This window comes from Mustela nigripes, chromosome 5 (genome assembly GCF_022355385.1).
Source record: "Mustela nigripes isolate SB6536 chromosome 5, MUSNIG.SB6536, whole genome shotgun sequence".
NCBI classification, from domain to species: domain Eukaryota; kingdom Metazoa; phylum Chordata; class Mammalia; order Carnivora; family Mustelidae; genus Mustela; species Mustela nigripes.
Genome location: NC_081561.1, coordinates 91,123,800 through 91,140,303, shown reverse-complemented (window position 1 = coordinate 91,140,303; position 16,504 = coordinate 91,123,800). Strand labels below are relative to the sequence as shown.

The following is a 16,504-nucleotide window of genomic DNA, read 5'->3' as shown; positions in this document are numbered from 1 at the left end:
TTCTCATCACAATAAATTTAAAAAGTTAATAAATTAGAAAAGGAGATCATGGGCTGGTTTCCAAAGTACTCCAGCATGGGGGTTTAGGTAGAGTGGGAAGAGCCTGCAGATGATGCTATGAGGGATGGTTTTGAGATTGGGGAGGGAAACTGGAGATTGTGACATCCTAGTCTGAGAAGACAATGATTCAGGAAGGGGCATAATTTAGTATCAAAACTGCTACAATATCAGGGACGCCTGGGTGGCTCAGTTGGTTGGACGACTGCCTTCGGCTCAGGTCATGATCCCGGAGTCCTGGGATCGAGTCCCGCATCGGGCTCCCAGCTGCATGGGGAGTCTGCTTCTCCCTCTGACCTTCTCCTCGCTCATGCTCTCTCTCACTGTCTCTCTCTCTCAAATAAATAAATAAAATATTAAAAAAAAAAACTGCTACAATATCAATGGAAGAGAGGTGGTATAGAAATTCTTCCCCTATTGTCATAAGGAGGGAGTGGGTACAGTAAAGATGTCTACAGGAAGAAACGGAAAGAGTTCCTATTTAAAGTCTTTTAGAGTCTCCTCGAGGTCAGACCACCTGCTGGGAGATCACTGGGGAGTATGAGCTGGAGGTGGAGGGAGGACTAGCAGAACAGGTAGAGGAAATGCAAAGTAAAATTGCCAAGTAACATAGAGGACACAAGCAGCCTCAAAATGGTGATGCTAGACTACAGAGAAAAGAAGTGGTCATGTTGGTATGGATGTCCTGCGGGGAAGTGTGGGAAAGGTCATAACCACATAGAAGATGATTTTGGGGTGGGGGACATGGTTAACAGCATATGGGGAATTCTAGTTCTTCATGTGCTCTCAGCAAGTCTGAGAACCAGCTGTTGGGGTTAGAGAAGACAAAACTCAGAATAATAAGTACTGGGAACTGAGATGGATTATACACACAAGACTTTTCTGTCCAGATGCAGATCTAAGGAACTGATTTAATCAACACCCAAGTGGGCATTCTGAGGGGATGAGTGCAAGCCATACTCTCAGTTGGTAAGTCCTCCATTGTCCAGAAGATGAGAAAACAACAACTCATCTCAACAACGTGTTTGTAAAAATAAGCAGATCAGAATAATGGGAAAATAATGACATTTTTGGTTCTCAGGGGAAAAGCAGAGCTTGGGAAATAACTTAATGTTTGAACAGTAAGAAATTTTCAGAAAACCCTTTAGCATTCTTAATAGGTTGTGAGGGGACATGAAGCCCATGAAGTAGGACCAGAATCCATAAGAAGAGCAGAGGATAAAATGAAAATAAGAGTTGTGGGGACAAGAGAGAGAAGGAAATGGAACTTTCCCATACACTCCTCAGACAGTCAGGATTTTTGTGGTGGGAGGAAGGAAAGACACAATCATTTCCCAAGAGGCCGATGTGCTTCTTAATCCTCAAGGCAATTCTATAGTGCAAATGTTACTCCCTTTTTAATGGTGGTAAAAAAGTGCTCGGAGAGGATAAGTGATCTTCTCAAAGCACGGGAAGAGAGGAACTGAACAAAAGATGGTGTGAATTCAAGGATCTGGACCTCCACCTCCCAGAACAGGCACAAGAGGTTAATGAGGGAAGAAACATGCAGAAAGGGGCGGGTTATGCTACTTTTGGTCAGAGTATTCTTAGCATATAAAAAGAACAACAAGGATGGCATTTTACACACATCTTCCTTCCTTCCTTCCTTCCTTCCTTCCTTCCTTCCTTCCTTCCTTCCTTTTGAGAGAGAGAGCAAGAGAGAGCGAGAGAGCCTGAGGGTGGGGAGGGAGGGAGAGAATCTTAAGAATCTTAAGCAGGCACATGTGCAACATGGAGCCTGATAATAATGGGGCTGGATCTCTCATCACCCTGAGATCATGACCTGAGTAGAAATCAAGAGTCCAACACTTAACCGACTGAGCTACCCAGGTGCACCTACACTCATTTTTCTGATTCTCACAGTCATCCTGCCTAAGTGTCATGACTCTCTTTTTTTTTCAGTTGCAGTAATTGAGGCCAACAGAAACTAAGTGCTTTGCTCAAATGTGTAAGTATTCTACTGCTGGTATAATACATTGCTACAAACTTTGTGGCTGAAAACAACACATACTTATCTTACAATTCTGTAGGTTAGAAGTCCAACACAGGTCTGTGGAGGCTATAGTCAAGATGTCGGCAGGGCTATGTTCTTTCTGGATCCAACTCCTTGACTTCGCTAGCTGCTAGAAGTAACCCACATTACTTGGCTCATGGTCCACTTCCTCTATCTTTAAAACTGGCAGTGATGGTTTGGGTCCTTTTCCTGTAATATCTCTCTGATCCTTCTCCCACAGTCCTGCTCCCCTCTAACTGCAGCAGAGAAACCAGATGATCAGTTTGGGCCCACTTGGATAATGTAGGCTAACCTCCCCAACCCAAGGTCTTAAATGTAATCACATCTGCAAAGTCCTTTTTGTCACGTGAGGTGACACATTCACAAATCCTAGAGATTAGGATGTGGACATTTCTGGAACCATTATTCTGCCCACCATATCAAATTAAAGAGGTATTGAAGGGCTGAACCCAGAGTTTAATTTAGATTCAGTCAAAATTAAGTAGGAAATCCTATTGGCTCTATCTTCAAAATATACCCAGAATTCTTCTAGTTCTGACACTGCCATTTCTATCACCTTGGTCCAAGCCATGCCATTGCCTGCAGTCCATTCTCAACATAGTAGCCAAAATAATCCTTTAAAAATGTCTCAGATTATGTCAGTTTTCTGTTCAAAACCTTCCAATAACTCTTGATTTCAGTATGAACTAAGAACACAGTCTTTACATATCCTACAAGGCTTACATAATCCTTCCTCCACTCCAGGGGTCTCCGGTCACTCTTCCCTCACTCAGCTCCAACATAAGCCTTATGCCTGCACTGAACATACCAGAATTATTGCCAGAGTCTTGAGCAGAAGGGGGCTCTGTATTTTTGTTCTGGCTTCTCTTCCAGTACCTTGAAGTAGAATGGGAGGGCATAGCCTGGTTCTGGGATGCCTCTTTCCTAGCTGGGGATCTGGGAGGGGAAATGGGAGGAGGATGAATAACTCCTGACTTCACTGTCCATGACTGTGCAAGTGGTTTCCCCTTTATCTTTGCTAGTACCCGCTTTCCACTGATAAATGTTGTGAGGCTGATGTTTAGATTCCTACTTTTGCATGTGGTACATATGTGTGAGGTTTGTAGGGGTCTCTGAGGGGCTTCTCTAATTCAGAATTTCCATATGTGGGTTATGGACTGGGTCCTGCTCATGGCAGGATGCTATAATTTCTTGCTGTTTGGAAACCCCTGCCTAGGGGCTGGCCTTCTTGGGTGGGCCACCATTGAGACAGTTGAGCCTAGAGCTCTCCCTCAATGTCAAACCAGATCCACAAGAAACACATCCATCTTTGCCACATACAAGTGATGTGGTCATAGGCGCTTTACAGCTGTCCCTCTCTCCCTCCTGCTCAGGCAGGAGGCAAATGAATGTTCACAAATCTCTTCCTAAGTTAGATTTCTGTCTTATACCTGATTTACCAAGGATTCTTTTGGAGTCTGTTACACTTGGTTTTGGTGAATGTGGGGAGGCAATTCCTTCCCCAATGGCTACCCTAGACCTCAACTCAAGACTGCAAAGACACTCTCCTTCTCCCTAGCCAGACTGAAGAAGGAAAGTTCAGAAGATAGGCATGGCAAAGAGTGTGGATGGTTTTGGTGATGTGTAAGAGAACAAAGTGTTTGAGCTGTCTTTTATAGGCCCCAAGAAAGGCACCTTTCTTCAGAATGTGAGGCATATGTTGCATTACTCTTTTGGTCCCTGTTCTCCACTGCCAGGACATCAGGAAGACTTTCATGCACTGTTAGAGATGTAAAAGTCATCAGGACAGGCAGTTACGGAGAGTGAAAGATTCCAGTTGAACAAAGGAATATGTCATCTGCTGGTCAGAGAACGACATGTTGTTCAGTTTACTTAACTGGTAAAGAAGCATCCACTTAAATAGGGGGACTTCACATGTCTAAAATTTACATGGTCTAAAATTTCACTTTTTTTAGTGAAGAGGGTGTGAATTTTACGTTAAAAATTTTACTTGTTCATGGCTAAAAATTCCTCCCAAGACTTAAATTTGAGTACAGTCTTACTTTTAAGGTTTTTTTCCCCCTCTGTTTTAAAGAAACAATATTTGTTTCCAGCACAGACTTGAAGAAATAAAGAAGTTTCAATAGGAGAGCAAAAATAATCTGCAATTGCATAACTAAAGTATAATCAAGTTTGATGGAGGTGGAACTCTGATTTAGGGCAGTTGAAGACTGTGTCATGTAAGAATGATCATCCTTCATCTTGATTTTACTTTGTTTTGTTTTCTATTTTGAGAAGTTGCACAATGGACACATTTGGGGTAATGAGATTTGGAATATGAAATTTATGAATTTATGAAATTTATGAAAAACCAAAAACCCAGAGACAACAGAAATCTCTATTCTGCTTTAAATAAGCTCACTGTAGTGACAAGAAATGTTTATCCATTAGAAGAAAGTCCTCTGACTCATTATCTCCCCTTCCCTAATGCCTCCTTGCTCCTGCTGTGCCTGGCATTTAGTGTTAGCATGTATTATGCATGGGCCCTGAGATCTCATGTGGGGTCAACTGAATGAGAACCACCATGGGAGGGGGGTATGGGCAGGAGATGGAAGAAACTTCAGGACAGAGGAGACCCACTGCTGAAAAGCAAAGTAGTGTCTTTCAGATTGAAAAACAAAGTAGTGAGTAGCACAAATGCTATACAGGGAGACAAAGGCATGAGGTGCTGGGGGGCCCCAGCCAAAGAACAGATTGACCACCAGGAGGAGTCCTGTATAGGTAGAGTAAGGATACCGTCTCACACAGAATTTGTCAACATTCCATGATCTTTTTTTTTTTAATTTAAATTCGATTATACAATGTATAGTACATCATTATTTTTTGTTATAATGTTCAATGATTCATTTATTGCGCATCACATTCTATGATCTCATTCTATGATCTTAAAGCTCTCTGTTTTACTCGGTCCCCCTTCAGGATCTCCTGATGGTTCTTTTAAATTTAAAAAGCAAAGAAAGTGATATTTTCATATCCTTTAGGGCTATTTTGGGTTTTTAAAGTGAAGAGTATATGAGTGAGTGAGAATGAATAAAAGTAAAAGCAAAAGGCTTACACTATTGTAACTAAAATTCTCAGACCGTTGATAAGAAAACACTCTCTGCATTGTCGTCAGAACAGTAAGTATAGAAATACTAATACTAACATCACCACCACTACTACTACTACTATTGACAATAAAAGAAAAATATAAAAATTTTTTATGTGTGTCAGGTATTGTTCTATGGCTTCTATATACTGTAACTGAATCCTCAAAACTGCCCCATGAGGTCCTTGTCCCTATTTCATACCTAACTAAGTTAGAGCTCAGAAAAGTTAAGTGAAGGAGTCAGAATTCCAACCCATAAAGTAGTCTTAACTATTAGACATGCTGCTTCTGATGTATTGCTTCAAAACAAAACAAAAACTAAACACACAATCTATTCAGCCACAGAGGTGCTCTTCTCCCAGAAGAAGGCAGTGGAGAACATGTGAATTGTACAGACTGTGGACACACAATGCTTCCATTCCAGATCTGGCAACACCAAGGATACTTGGCTTTTTCTTGGGCAAGTCATATACTCTCAAAGCGTTAGTTTTCTTATCTGTAAAATAGGCCAGATAATGCCTATCTCAAAGGGTTATTTGGGGAGCTAAATAACGTATTTGAAAAGCACTTGGCACAGAACTCAAAAGAATGGTATTCCTTATAATTCCTGTTAATTACAGTTGCTTTACAAACCAAGAGGACCTCTGTGTTGTATCCTGCATAAGCTAATACAGGTCATCCTATTTTTTAGGGGAAACCTCACAACTAAGGTATACAGAATGTGTGGGAGAATGATGATGGAGAGGATGTATGCAGACAAGGTATTGAGAGCCCACCGTAAGTGGATAGGGAGATGCTGGTGTCCCAGACCCTGGGTAAATGGAGAGAGGTATGGTGGGAAGCAGAAGGAGGTAGAAAAGGAGTCTGGAATGACTTCTGATGCTCAGTTTGGGAGGACTGAAATAGGGATTGGGAAATGGAACTGCTCAGGGTGGCCGCTCAATGAGCTCCAGTCTATGAGTGAAAGCTCCCATATGCTGTTGCAACTTTGGCTATCCAAATCTGGAAGGAGAACAGGTTTAGGTGGAGCGGGAGCCATGTGGGAATGGACAGCAAGTGGGAATCAGAGCAAAGCACAGACAGTCTGGCCAGCAGATGCAGAGGTACAAATTCAGCTCAACCACGCAGGGGATGGCAGGGAGATCTATTTGTTTTATAATTAGCATATGATAAGAGGAATTATTTCTTCCATTTTGGCATGAAGTTCTGGAATGTCCAGTTACAATCCTGGTATGCTACCAAAAGATTTCATATCCTGAAACTTCTAGTATCATGTCATTGGTATGGCAGCTTTGAGATAGTCTGGAAGGAGCAAAAGCCAGTACCTTTTTGATAACAATGAAAATCCTTGGATTTATATACTATGACAGGATATGAGGGGCATTGTTTAGCTCTTGGCATAGCTATGAATACCTAGGGCAGAACACCAAAGGAAAAAGTCTACTTTGAATGCTCTCTCAGAACAAATCTGAGAGAATTTGCTGGTTAATGCAATACATGTCCAAACAAGTACTGGTTTACTTAAGGAGTATGCAGGCCTGGCAAGCCTCACTTGGCATGAAGAACATGAGTAATGATTCATTTTAATGAGGGATCTTGGGGGTCTATAATGAAGACTATGTGGTATTTGCCATGTGTCTCTTTGAAACGTTGACTGAGTGTACCCACAGTGGAAGAAAAGCTATCAGAAAATACATAGTTGATGAGACTTCTGGGACTCTATAAGTTTCAGATAATTTAATAGTGTATAAATGAATTCACAGAAGTACACCCAGAGATCTCAGAGAAAAAAGCTTCTCTTCCCACAGGTAAGCAAATATGAGCACAAAGTAATGAGACTATATTTTTGGGAGGAAGGGAGGGATTTGATTTTTTAATGATTTTTGATTTTAAGATGAATGCATCCCTGGAATAAATCATAGCCTCTCTACATGATCTTCTGAAAGATAAGAGTCATTTGAATATCAAATGCATATATATAAAGTATGTATATTCATTTTTGAGACATAATTTTAGTCACACTTCACCTGTAAGCCCTAATCATTTGGACTTTTTTTTTTTTTCTTTTTTTAAGACTTTATTTATTTATTTGAGAGAGAGAGTGAGAGAAAGAGAGAAAGCACAAGAGGGAGGAGGGTCACAGGGAGAAGCAGACTCCCCACTGAGCAGGGACCCCGATGTGGGACTCGATCCTGGGACTCCAGAATCATGACCTAAGCCAAAGACAGTTGTTTAACTGACTGAGCCACCCACGTGCCCTAGACTTTTTCTATTAGAGAAAATCAGTACTTAACATTTTAGGTTGAAACAAAAAAATCTAGAAAGTGATGAGGAAAACAAACAGACTTTGTTTTCCAACAGACTTTGACAGTCAATGAAATGGCAGATAGAATGAGCATTACTGCACATTTGTTCTGGGGTCTTTCATCTGGATGTCCATTTAGATCTAGCCACAGGGTATGACTTCCTAGAAACAAATTTCCTTTCTGGTCAGATCTGGGGCATTATGTGGTCATTCACGCAAAGTATGTGAAGTACTGTATTGAACTTTATTTTGTACTTATGGGTTGGCTAGAGCAAATGCTCCACAGAGACTGGGCCTCCCAAAAAGCTCCAGGATTTTGGAGGGATTATATAGAGTTCTGGGGGTGTTTGGAAGAATGTGATGCAATCCTTGAGGTTTAAAGGAGGGGATAGTGACCCAGAACTCAGGACAAGAGAGGCAGAAGTGCTGGTGGGAGGGACCTCTTCTAAGTGTACTAGTACTCCAAAAAGGACTTGGAATTCCAAAGAGAAGTAAGAAATTCTGTCTTAAAAGAATTTTGAAATTTTGAAATATTAAAATATGGTAAGAACTGAAACTAATGTGAAGTAAACCCAACAGTCAACTGTGCTGTTATCAGATAAATGTGGCGCCACCCACTTGAGACTTATTCGTGCCCAATGGAGCAAGTGGAGATTTCTTGTAATTTATTTATCCCAATTAAAAAACAAAACAAACCCTTAAATGCCTATTATGTGTAATTGCTAATTGTAAGACATGTTCTAAACTGACTCAGGAGAATGTCCGTTTTCACTTGTTTCCTATGAAGTTTAAGATCACTCCTCTAAAGAGGCCATTTCTTCTGTCCTCATTTGCATTTGCTCACCAACAACAGCAACAACAAAAAAATCCCAAGCAAAGCCCTTAAGCAATAAAACTACTGTCCAAGAAAAACATTTAGTTTGAAAAAGAGTTGAAAAATGTAGCCTTGGAAGAACCATTGCTTACATGGGATTGTTCAACAAATTCCTGTTGTGTGAGGTTTGGCATATACTTTCTAAAAATATAAGCATCTGGGGAAATGAGACAAAGCCCAGGTCCTGGACCAAATGAGGCACGCAGTGTGAATCTGTTAGTGATTATATCCATAATGAAATATGTGCCCAAATTTAGCAGTGCAAAATCTAATACAATACGAAAGCCCAGCAGGCACTGTCCTTACCATAATATATAGCCAACAGAGAAGGTACATATGGCGGCGAGTCCGCTGCTCCTGCTGGGATACGCATGGTGTGATGTCCTCATCTCGATTAATATAAAGGGCAAAACTGTTGTGTGCTGAAAAAGAACAGAGAGCAGGTGACACAGATTCTTATCATTGCTCCTCAATACTTGTTTTGTCTCCAGCAGGAGAAGGGATAGTGCAAATTCTTAGCAAAAGCACCATAGCAGAGAGCGGCTGTATATGGCTTGTCTAAGATGTAGGATGGACAAGAAAACATGTGATCCATCGATTGCTCTACTGGTGTTTTTCTTCTATATCTGGATTTTTAAATTTTTATTTTATTTATAACTGTCACAGGAAATTTCAGTAATTTTGAAGGATGTGTAGGAAAAAAATTAGAACACAAGAAAGGAATAAAAATAACCACTGTTAATATTTTGGTAGATGTTTTCCCTCCCCCTTGTTTATATTATTTATACATAGTTAAGATCATACTGTGCACGGAATTTTGTTTTGGGACCATACCATGAGAATTTCGGGGGGGGGGTTGCAGAGGGAGAGAGAGAATATTAAGGAGGCTCCTCTCCCTGTGTGTGAGTCAAACTGGGGGCTAGATCTCACAACTCTGAGATCATGACCTGAGCCGAAATAAAGTGTTAGACACTTAACCAACTGAGCTACCTAGGTGCCCCAACATGAGAATTTTTAATATGCCATTTTAGAAATTCTTCTAGAATATTAACCTTAACTATAGTTGCTCGAAACTCCATTTTATGGATATATTGGATATACCAAAATTATTTGGCCAATTCCTATTCTTGGACATTAAGTAGTAAAAGATTTTAAATTATTAATTTATGAAAAATTTCATGATGAATATCTTTCATAGAATTCTTTGAATGTTAAATAATTTTCTTATAGTTAAAGGCATAATGTCAAATTATGTGTGTAATAGCAGCAGGTTAAGAAATAATGTCAAATTAGTATCCAGAAAGGATGTACTGGTTTTTACCAGCAGAGGATGGATCTAGATATGATGTTTGAAGACCGACTCCAGAGAAGCTTGATGGGACCTTTGTATTTATTTTTTGGACTCAGTGACCACTCATGCTCAGTTCAGTGGGCCAAGATGGGGATGAAATTTGGTGAGAAGTAAGGAAAGTCAGTTTATCCTGGTGTTGAAATTTGATGAACAGATTAAGGGACAAAGATCTTTTCAGGTAAAACTGGGTTAGGATATAGATTTTTCTTCCAACATTGAAGTTTCTCAAGAGTAAGGAGATGGAAGAACTGAGAACTGAACCATGAATAAGTTTGAATTCTACTTGGTACCTCCTTAATGGCCATGAAAGAATCTTTGCCCTGTTCTTCCTATATTGTTTACATATTTAAGGAAAATTCAGGAAATTGAATATTATAATTTTCAAACTCTCGTAAGTATCATGGCACCAGGTAGCAGGTGGGCCTTGACAGGAAAACACATGGTAGTGATATCCAAGTGAACATCTTAGAAGAAATAAATTGCTTATATTTATAGAAAAAACAGAAATACAGGATTTTTAAAGAACTACAAAGATAGTAGAAATTCTTTGCTTTAAATGTTCTCCTCTCGATAACTATGCTAAATGCCAATAGATTGGTAATTAGAGTCCGGTATTCCTAAAACATCAGGTGGGTAATTCCACAGTTGAGTAGCTTTATATTTCCTTATTCTTTGCTTCTCTATTGTCTTTCTAAAACAGTATAATTACCTCTGAAAGGAACTATGCAAAATGTACATGTGTGTTGATACAGAGACAGTATGTGTTTTAAAGATCTATTTTGTTGTTTTATTCACTATAATCTAGTCACCTGAGATGATATTGGCCTGGAGTTTCAACAACAGTTTGAGAAGCCAATAGTAGTTTTGCAATGGTGCATTCATGTGTAAAATTCAAATGTATAGCTAACGATAAGTCTAAGTCTTATCAAATCTTATACAGGGAAAAAAAAAAAACACCAACATTTTTTTTTTTTTTAAGATTTATTTATTTATTTGATACAGAGAGAGACATCATACGTAGGTAGAGAGGCAGGCAGAGAGAGAGGGGGAAGCAGGCTCCCTGCCGAGCAGAGAGCCCGATGCGGGGCTCGATCCCAGGACCCTGGGATCATGACCTGAGTCGAAGGCAGAGGCTTAACCCACTGAGCCACCCAGGTGCCCCAAAACCACCAACATTCTTAACGGGAACTATTAACTCCATTTTACACTGAAGATAGTGCTAATTGACTCTGGTGGCCTGTGTGAGTTACAAAATCATGGTGATATGTTATTTTTTGATTCATTAATATTAAAAAGCATTTAAATTCTACCTCTTCATCCATTGCTCCAAGCTGAGTAGAAAATCATCCCTTTTCTATAAAATTATATAAGTTCAAATAACTTATCTGAATATTCTTAGTTATCCAGTTATCATTCTTTTACTTAGCCTCTTTGTTGATTATCAGATGTCATACCTAGAAGGGTTAGGGTGTATTTTGATAATGCCAGACAGAAAATCTCTGAAAAATGAAAATCTTTCTAGATCACTTCATTAATGGCATCATCACCGCTAAAAAGGAGCTACTTGTTCTATCAATGACATAATCTGTGACATAAGATCTTTCTGTGTGCCAGTTGGCCCAGTGGCAAATCTTGGGTAATAGCATGTCATTCAGAATTTTCAGGCACTGAAGAATGTATATCTCCCTTTCTAAAAATGTGTAATGCAAATGATGTTTACTGTTAAACAGTACATACTGACAAAAGTAAAAGTAGTGTAAAATATTTAGAGCAAATAAAAACATTGCTCTGCAGGTAGTTAAGGTTTTATAAACTAAGAAAATGGTAAAAATCTACAAATGGGCCTGCTGAATCTCTAAGTAACCTTTAGCAGCTCAACTGTAACCCCAAATCTGTAGCAACAAGAGGGATAATTATTTTAGAGCTACAGGTACAAGAAATCCAGTTCTAATCCACTCCCAGGCAACACTGTGCTTGAATGACTTAAGAACCAGGAAGGAAATACTCAAGTCCATTCAAAACCACCTGCTGTACAAAAACAGTAGTCCTATGTTTTGTTCACTGTGGTATTTGTAGAAAAGAGCCTGGCACATAGGAAATGCTCAAAAAATACTCATGGAGATAATTTAATCTTCAAAGCAACATTTTTAATGGAAATTTTTAACTACATTTTGCAGATGAGATAACAAACACTCAGAAAAAGATCATTGTATTGCCCAAGATCATAGAGCTAGTATGTCTGGAAGTAGGGTTCTAGACCAGCTGTTTCCAAATGCCAGGCTCTGTTTTCTACATCAGAATTGTATTTGTCAAAGATATAGATAAGTAATATTCAACTCAATAAGCCTGTGGGAATGCATGACTTAAGATCACTTACATTGTCACTCAATTGACCAGAACTATTTTTTGCTTGAGCCTCAAAATAAACAAAGAGGTCTTCACTGTAAAAAAAAAAAAAAAAAAAAAAGTATTTTGCCAAATGTGTTCTTTCCTATGGCATATAAGCATTCTGAATAATAAAACCAGCTGGCATAAAGTTAGGACTTCTCAGTGGTGCACTGATAAAGATGGATGGAGGCAAAGGAGGTCAAGGTGTAACTTTCTTGATCATCCAGCCTCTGGTTCATCTGGCAGCTGCCTTTGTCATGTTGCCCAAACTCCACCCCAATGAGATCAAATTCACAGACTGAGTGCATGAGCTGGGGAGTCGATGCCACATCTACCTCAAGCTCCAACACTGGACCTTGGGTCTGTCTCCCAAAAAAGTTGGTGACATGCAAGGCAATAGGTGACCAGAAGGGTCTGAACATGACTGTGAAACTGACCATTTGGAATAGGCCCAGATTGGGTAGTATCATCTGTCTGTGCCCTATTGTCAAAGGCCCCCAGGAACCAGTCGGAGACAGAAGGAAGCAAAAAACCACCAAGTACAGCGAAAGTCTCACTTTTGACGAAATTGTCAACATTGCCCAACAAATGCATTACCAATCTTTATAATCAGAGAGCTCTCTGGAGCCATTAAAGAGAACCTCTGGGGACTTCCTAGTTTGCGGGCTGCATTGCTGATGGCCGCCATCCTCCTGACATCATAGATAATATCAACAGTGGTACAGTGGACTGCCCAGCTACTTAAGAACCACAAAGGAACATACTTCAATAAAAGATTATCTGAAAACTTAAAAAAAAAAGGGTATATTCAAGAATGATCTGTTTCTATTTCTCAAACACAAATACCTTTTATTTTGTATTATTATTTTTTAAGGATTTTATTTATTTATTTGAGACCGAGAGAAAGAGAGAGAGCATGAGCAGAGGGGAGGGGCCGAAGGAGAAATAGTCTCCCCGCTGAGCAGAAGCCTGACTTGGGGCTTGATCCCAGGACCCTGAGATCAGGATTTGAGCCAAAGGCAGGTGCTCAACTGACTGAGCCACCCAGTTGTCCCCACAAATACATTTTAACGTTTCCTCAGGTTCCTCAGATAGACTCTGAATGAGTAAAGAAAGATAAAATCTGGTTGCCAGAGGGGGTTCTTAAGAATTGCACTGGACTGTTTTCTGCAGTGCATTGTCAATAGAACAATTGCCCACAGCGGAGTTACTGAGGTTCTACTGTTTGTTTGTAAGTGCTAAGTCAGATGAAAGGTTGAGAGCCCAATGAATAAACCTTTGATTTAATCTATCAACTCTGCCCTGGAAAGCACTGATGTAAAATATAAGCAGTTCTCCTATCCCAAGCTCCAGTTTCCAGTGCCGCTAATTTTAATGAGACTGTGTTAAAAAAACTGCGTCCAAAAAGGGAAGCCCAAATCCATCTTGGTTTTTGGCATCCTTTGTGGATCTTCTTTTTTTTTTTTTTTTTTTTTTTAAAGATTTTTTTTTTTTATTTGTCAGACAGAGATCACAAGTAGGCAGAGAGGCAGGCAGAGAGAGAGAGAGGGGGAAGCAGGCTCCCTGCTGAGCAGAGAGCCCGATGCGGGACTCGATCCCAGGACTCTGGGATCATGACCTGAGCCGAAGGCAGAGGCTTTAACCCACTGAGCCACCCAGGTGCCCCTCCTTTGTGGATCTTCTTAATGAGGTTCAGGTGATTACCACTACGAACTGACCAGCAACCCAAGGCAAAGGTCAGTCTGGGAGGATCCACCAGGTGTTGTTACCTCTGCACAGAGACACCCAGCCTTGAGCAGAGGACTAGATTCAAGGAAGGACCCATAATTCAATCATGATGTGAAGGAAATGGGATAAGAAAAAGGCTTTGTAGGAGAGGCTCCAAGGAAGAATGCAGTCTTATTAAGTAGAAAGACCAGGGAACTGGCATTTAGGATCTAGTTCTGATTGTATCCTTCCTACCACATTATAAGACTTTAGTCAGGCTCTTTTACATTTGTGAAGCTCAGTACTTTTTTTTTTTTTTTTGGTAAAATGAGGGGGTTGCATTAAACTAGTGTACCTCAAACTTCAGTCATGATAAACTAGTATTTTAAGCTTTGCTACATCCCATACTAGGGGTCACCTAGGCGTGAAGCTTGGTAGACATGGTGTCCAGGAGCCATGAAAATGTTTCAATTTCTTCTACAATCAGAAGAAAAAAAATGAACTTTTAGAATGATGATTATATCCATCTTCATATAATGCCATCATAAAAGGTTACATATATAATAAATACATATAAAACATATAAAATCTATAATAAATATTTATAAAAATACATATATTTAAATAAATGTATACACATACATATATATATATATATATGTATATACATATAAGTAAATGTCAGAAAGAAAGGCCCCAAAAGTGCAAAGTGCCTAGGGCATACTAAAGTCAAAAATCATACTTTAATCCTGTCTCAAGCCATCTCATTTTTTAAAAAAGTATTCTTAATTCAATTCAGATTAAAAAAATATATGTATTTAATGGGAAACTTATAAATTCTTATAAATAGAATATTTATAAGACTTATAAGTTCTCATAAATAGAATATCACTTGATTGAAGACAATCACAAAAACAAATACAATGAAAACTAATTGATCTCAATAAATATATGGCTAAATATGTGAGTCTGATTGACAGCTCTGATTCTGAGGCCTAAACTTGATGTGTTCAGTAGGGAGGTTAGTAAGCATTAGAGAGGCATTAAAGATGTACTAGCATGAAATAGAGACTCCCCTAAACAGAATCAGAAGGATTTAAAGATAATTGAGAGGGAATTACCTTTTCACTACTTGATTCAATATTGCTTAATGCCCGGTCCCTGTGCCACGTAAATTATCTTATCTATCATCAGAGCTACAATGTCAATGCACTGGAATGGATTACCCATGAGTTGTCTCTCTACCTTTTAAGTGATGAATTATTTGATTTATGAACAGATGTTCTTTTGCCAGAAAAATGGAAAAAAGAAGATAGGAAGTTGAGGTATTGATGGAAGAATTTAAGGGTATTTAACAGGATTATAGAAATGGATTTACAAGGCATGAGGAGGATCCGGACATGCTCCTATGAAAGACATTTTGATTATCTGTGATGGTCATCAGTGGCCTACACCAAAAAGGGGGTCTTAGAATAAACTTTGCTGGGGAATGCATAGAAGGATAAAATGATGCTGTGTGATGGCATGAATTCAGGCCAGCAGAATGAATGAATTAGGGAACTTGCTCAAGATGATTTTAGAGCTCTAGAATCTAGAATACTATTTTTTATACAATACAAAACAATAAACTAAAGATCGGAAGAGCATGTTCTACTGTCATTTCTCAGGTCTTCCTCCTCTCCAGAATAGTTTTTAATAGGAAAGTACAACTCCCATACCATGTGAACCTCAGACAAAAATCATTTCTTCCTTGGAGGCAAAACTGGCTTCTGAATGTGAGGTATCATCTACCAGCCCCTGCTTGGCTGGATAATAAGAAACCTGGCAACCCCATATCCACCTCCATGCATCTGGGAGACACAGGCAGACCTCTGGGTGCATTCTCAAAGTAATGTGTACATCAAATCACCAGAGAAGCTTCTTAAAAATGAGATTGCTGGGCCTTGCTTCCAGGGTATCTGGTGTACTGGATATGGAGTAGAGCTCACAGTGGTCCCCATGGAGGTAAACCACAGTTCCTGTCTTTGCATTTGTCATGATATCTAGGGTTTCTTATAACCCTATGACCACTTTCGACTATAAATAAAAAGCTGAAGGATGGTTGTATGTGTGTGCATGTGCACAGAGGTCACCATGCAACTGCATTCTTGGTGACCCAGGCTACAGGCAGGGCTGGAGAAATGACTAGACCTTCCTGGCAGGATGGGGTAAGGTCTATCACAAATAAAAATATCATGGAAAAGTGCTCTAAGAAACAGGAAGTTGTACACTCCATTTTATAATTCAATATTTTGTTTGCTCCCCTCAACATACACCTGTAGATTAAATGGGGGATAGTAAAAGTGAGAAATCTTATTCTGTAATAAAGCAAGAAGGAATTTCTGAGTTTGAAGATAGAGCCCTTTGTATTAGCAAAACATGATCTAAAATGTAAGAAAAGGTGACATCAGAGATGACTGGCAAAAATCACAAATGCTCACTGCTCCGAACTTGGCAAAGTTTCTGGGCTCTCCAAATAAGTCAAATGTTTGAAGAATCCAGGAAGAAGCAGGGCCAGGTGGGGACATGCACAGAGCGAGGCAGCTCTTCTTTTGGGGCAACTGTAGATCCAGAGTCAGTAGAGGGGAGGAGGTGCCCATCAC

At 39.6% G+C, this 16,504-nt stretch overlaps 1 protein-coding gene across 7 annotated transcripts in view; it reads right to left on the bottom strand.

The window, feature by feature from the left end:
* AIG1 (androgen induced 1) overlaps positions 1-16,504 on the bottom strand; it is a 271,080-nt gene that overhangs the window by 47,428 nt on the left and 207,148 nt on the right. For 5 of the 7 annotated variants that reach the window (XM_059400851.1, XM_059400852.1, XM_059400855.1 and 2 more), the window contains exon 4: positions 8,723-8,838. The exons of the other annotated variants lie outside the window; for them this stretch is intronic. In XM_059400851.1, coding sequence (XP_059256834.1) covers positions 8,723-8,838 — 116 coding nt within the window. The remainder of the gene's footprint in view (positions 1-8,722; positions 8,839-16,504) is intronic. 7 annotated transcript variants of the gene reach the window in all.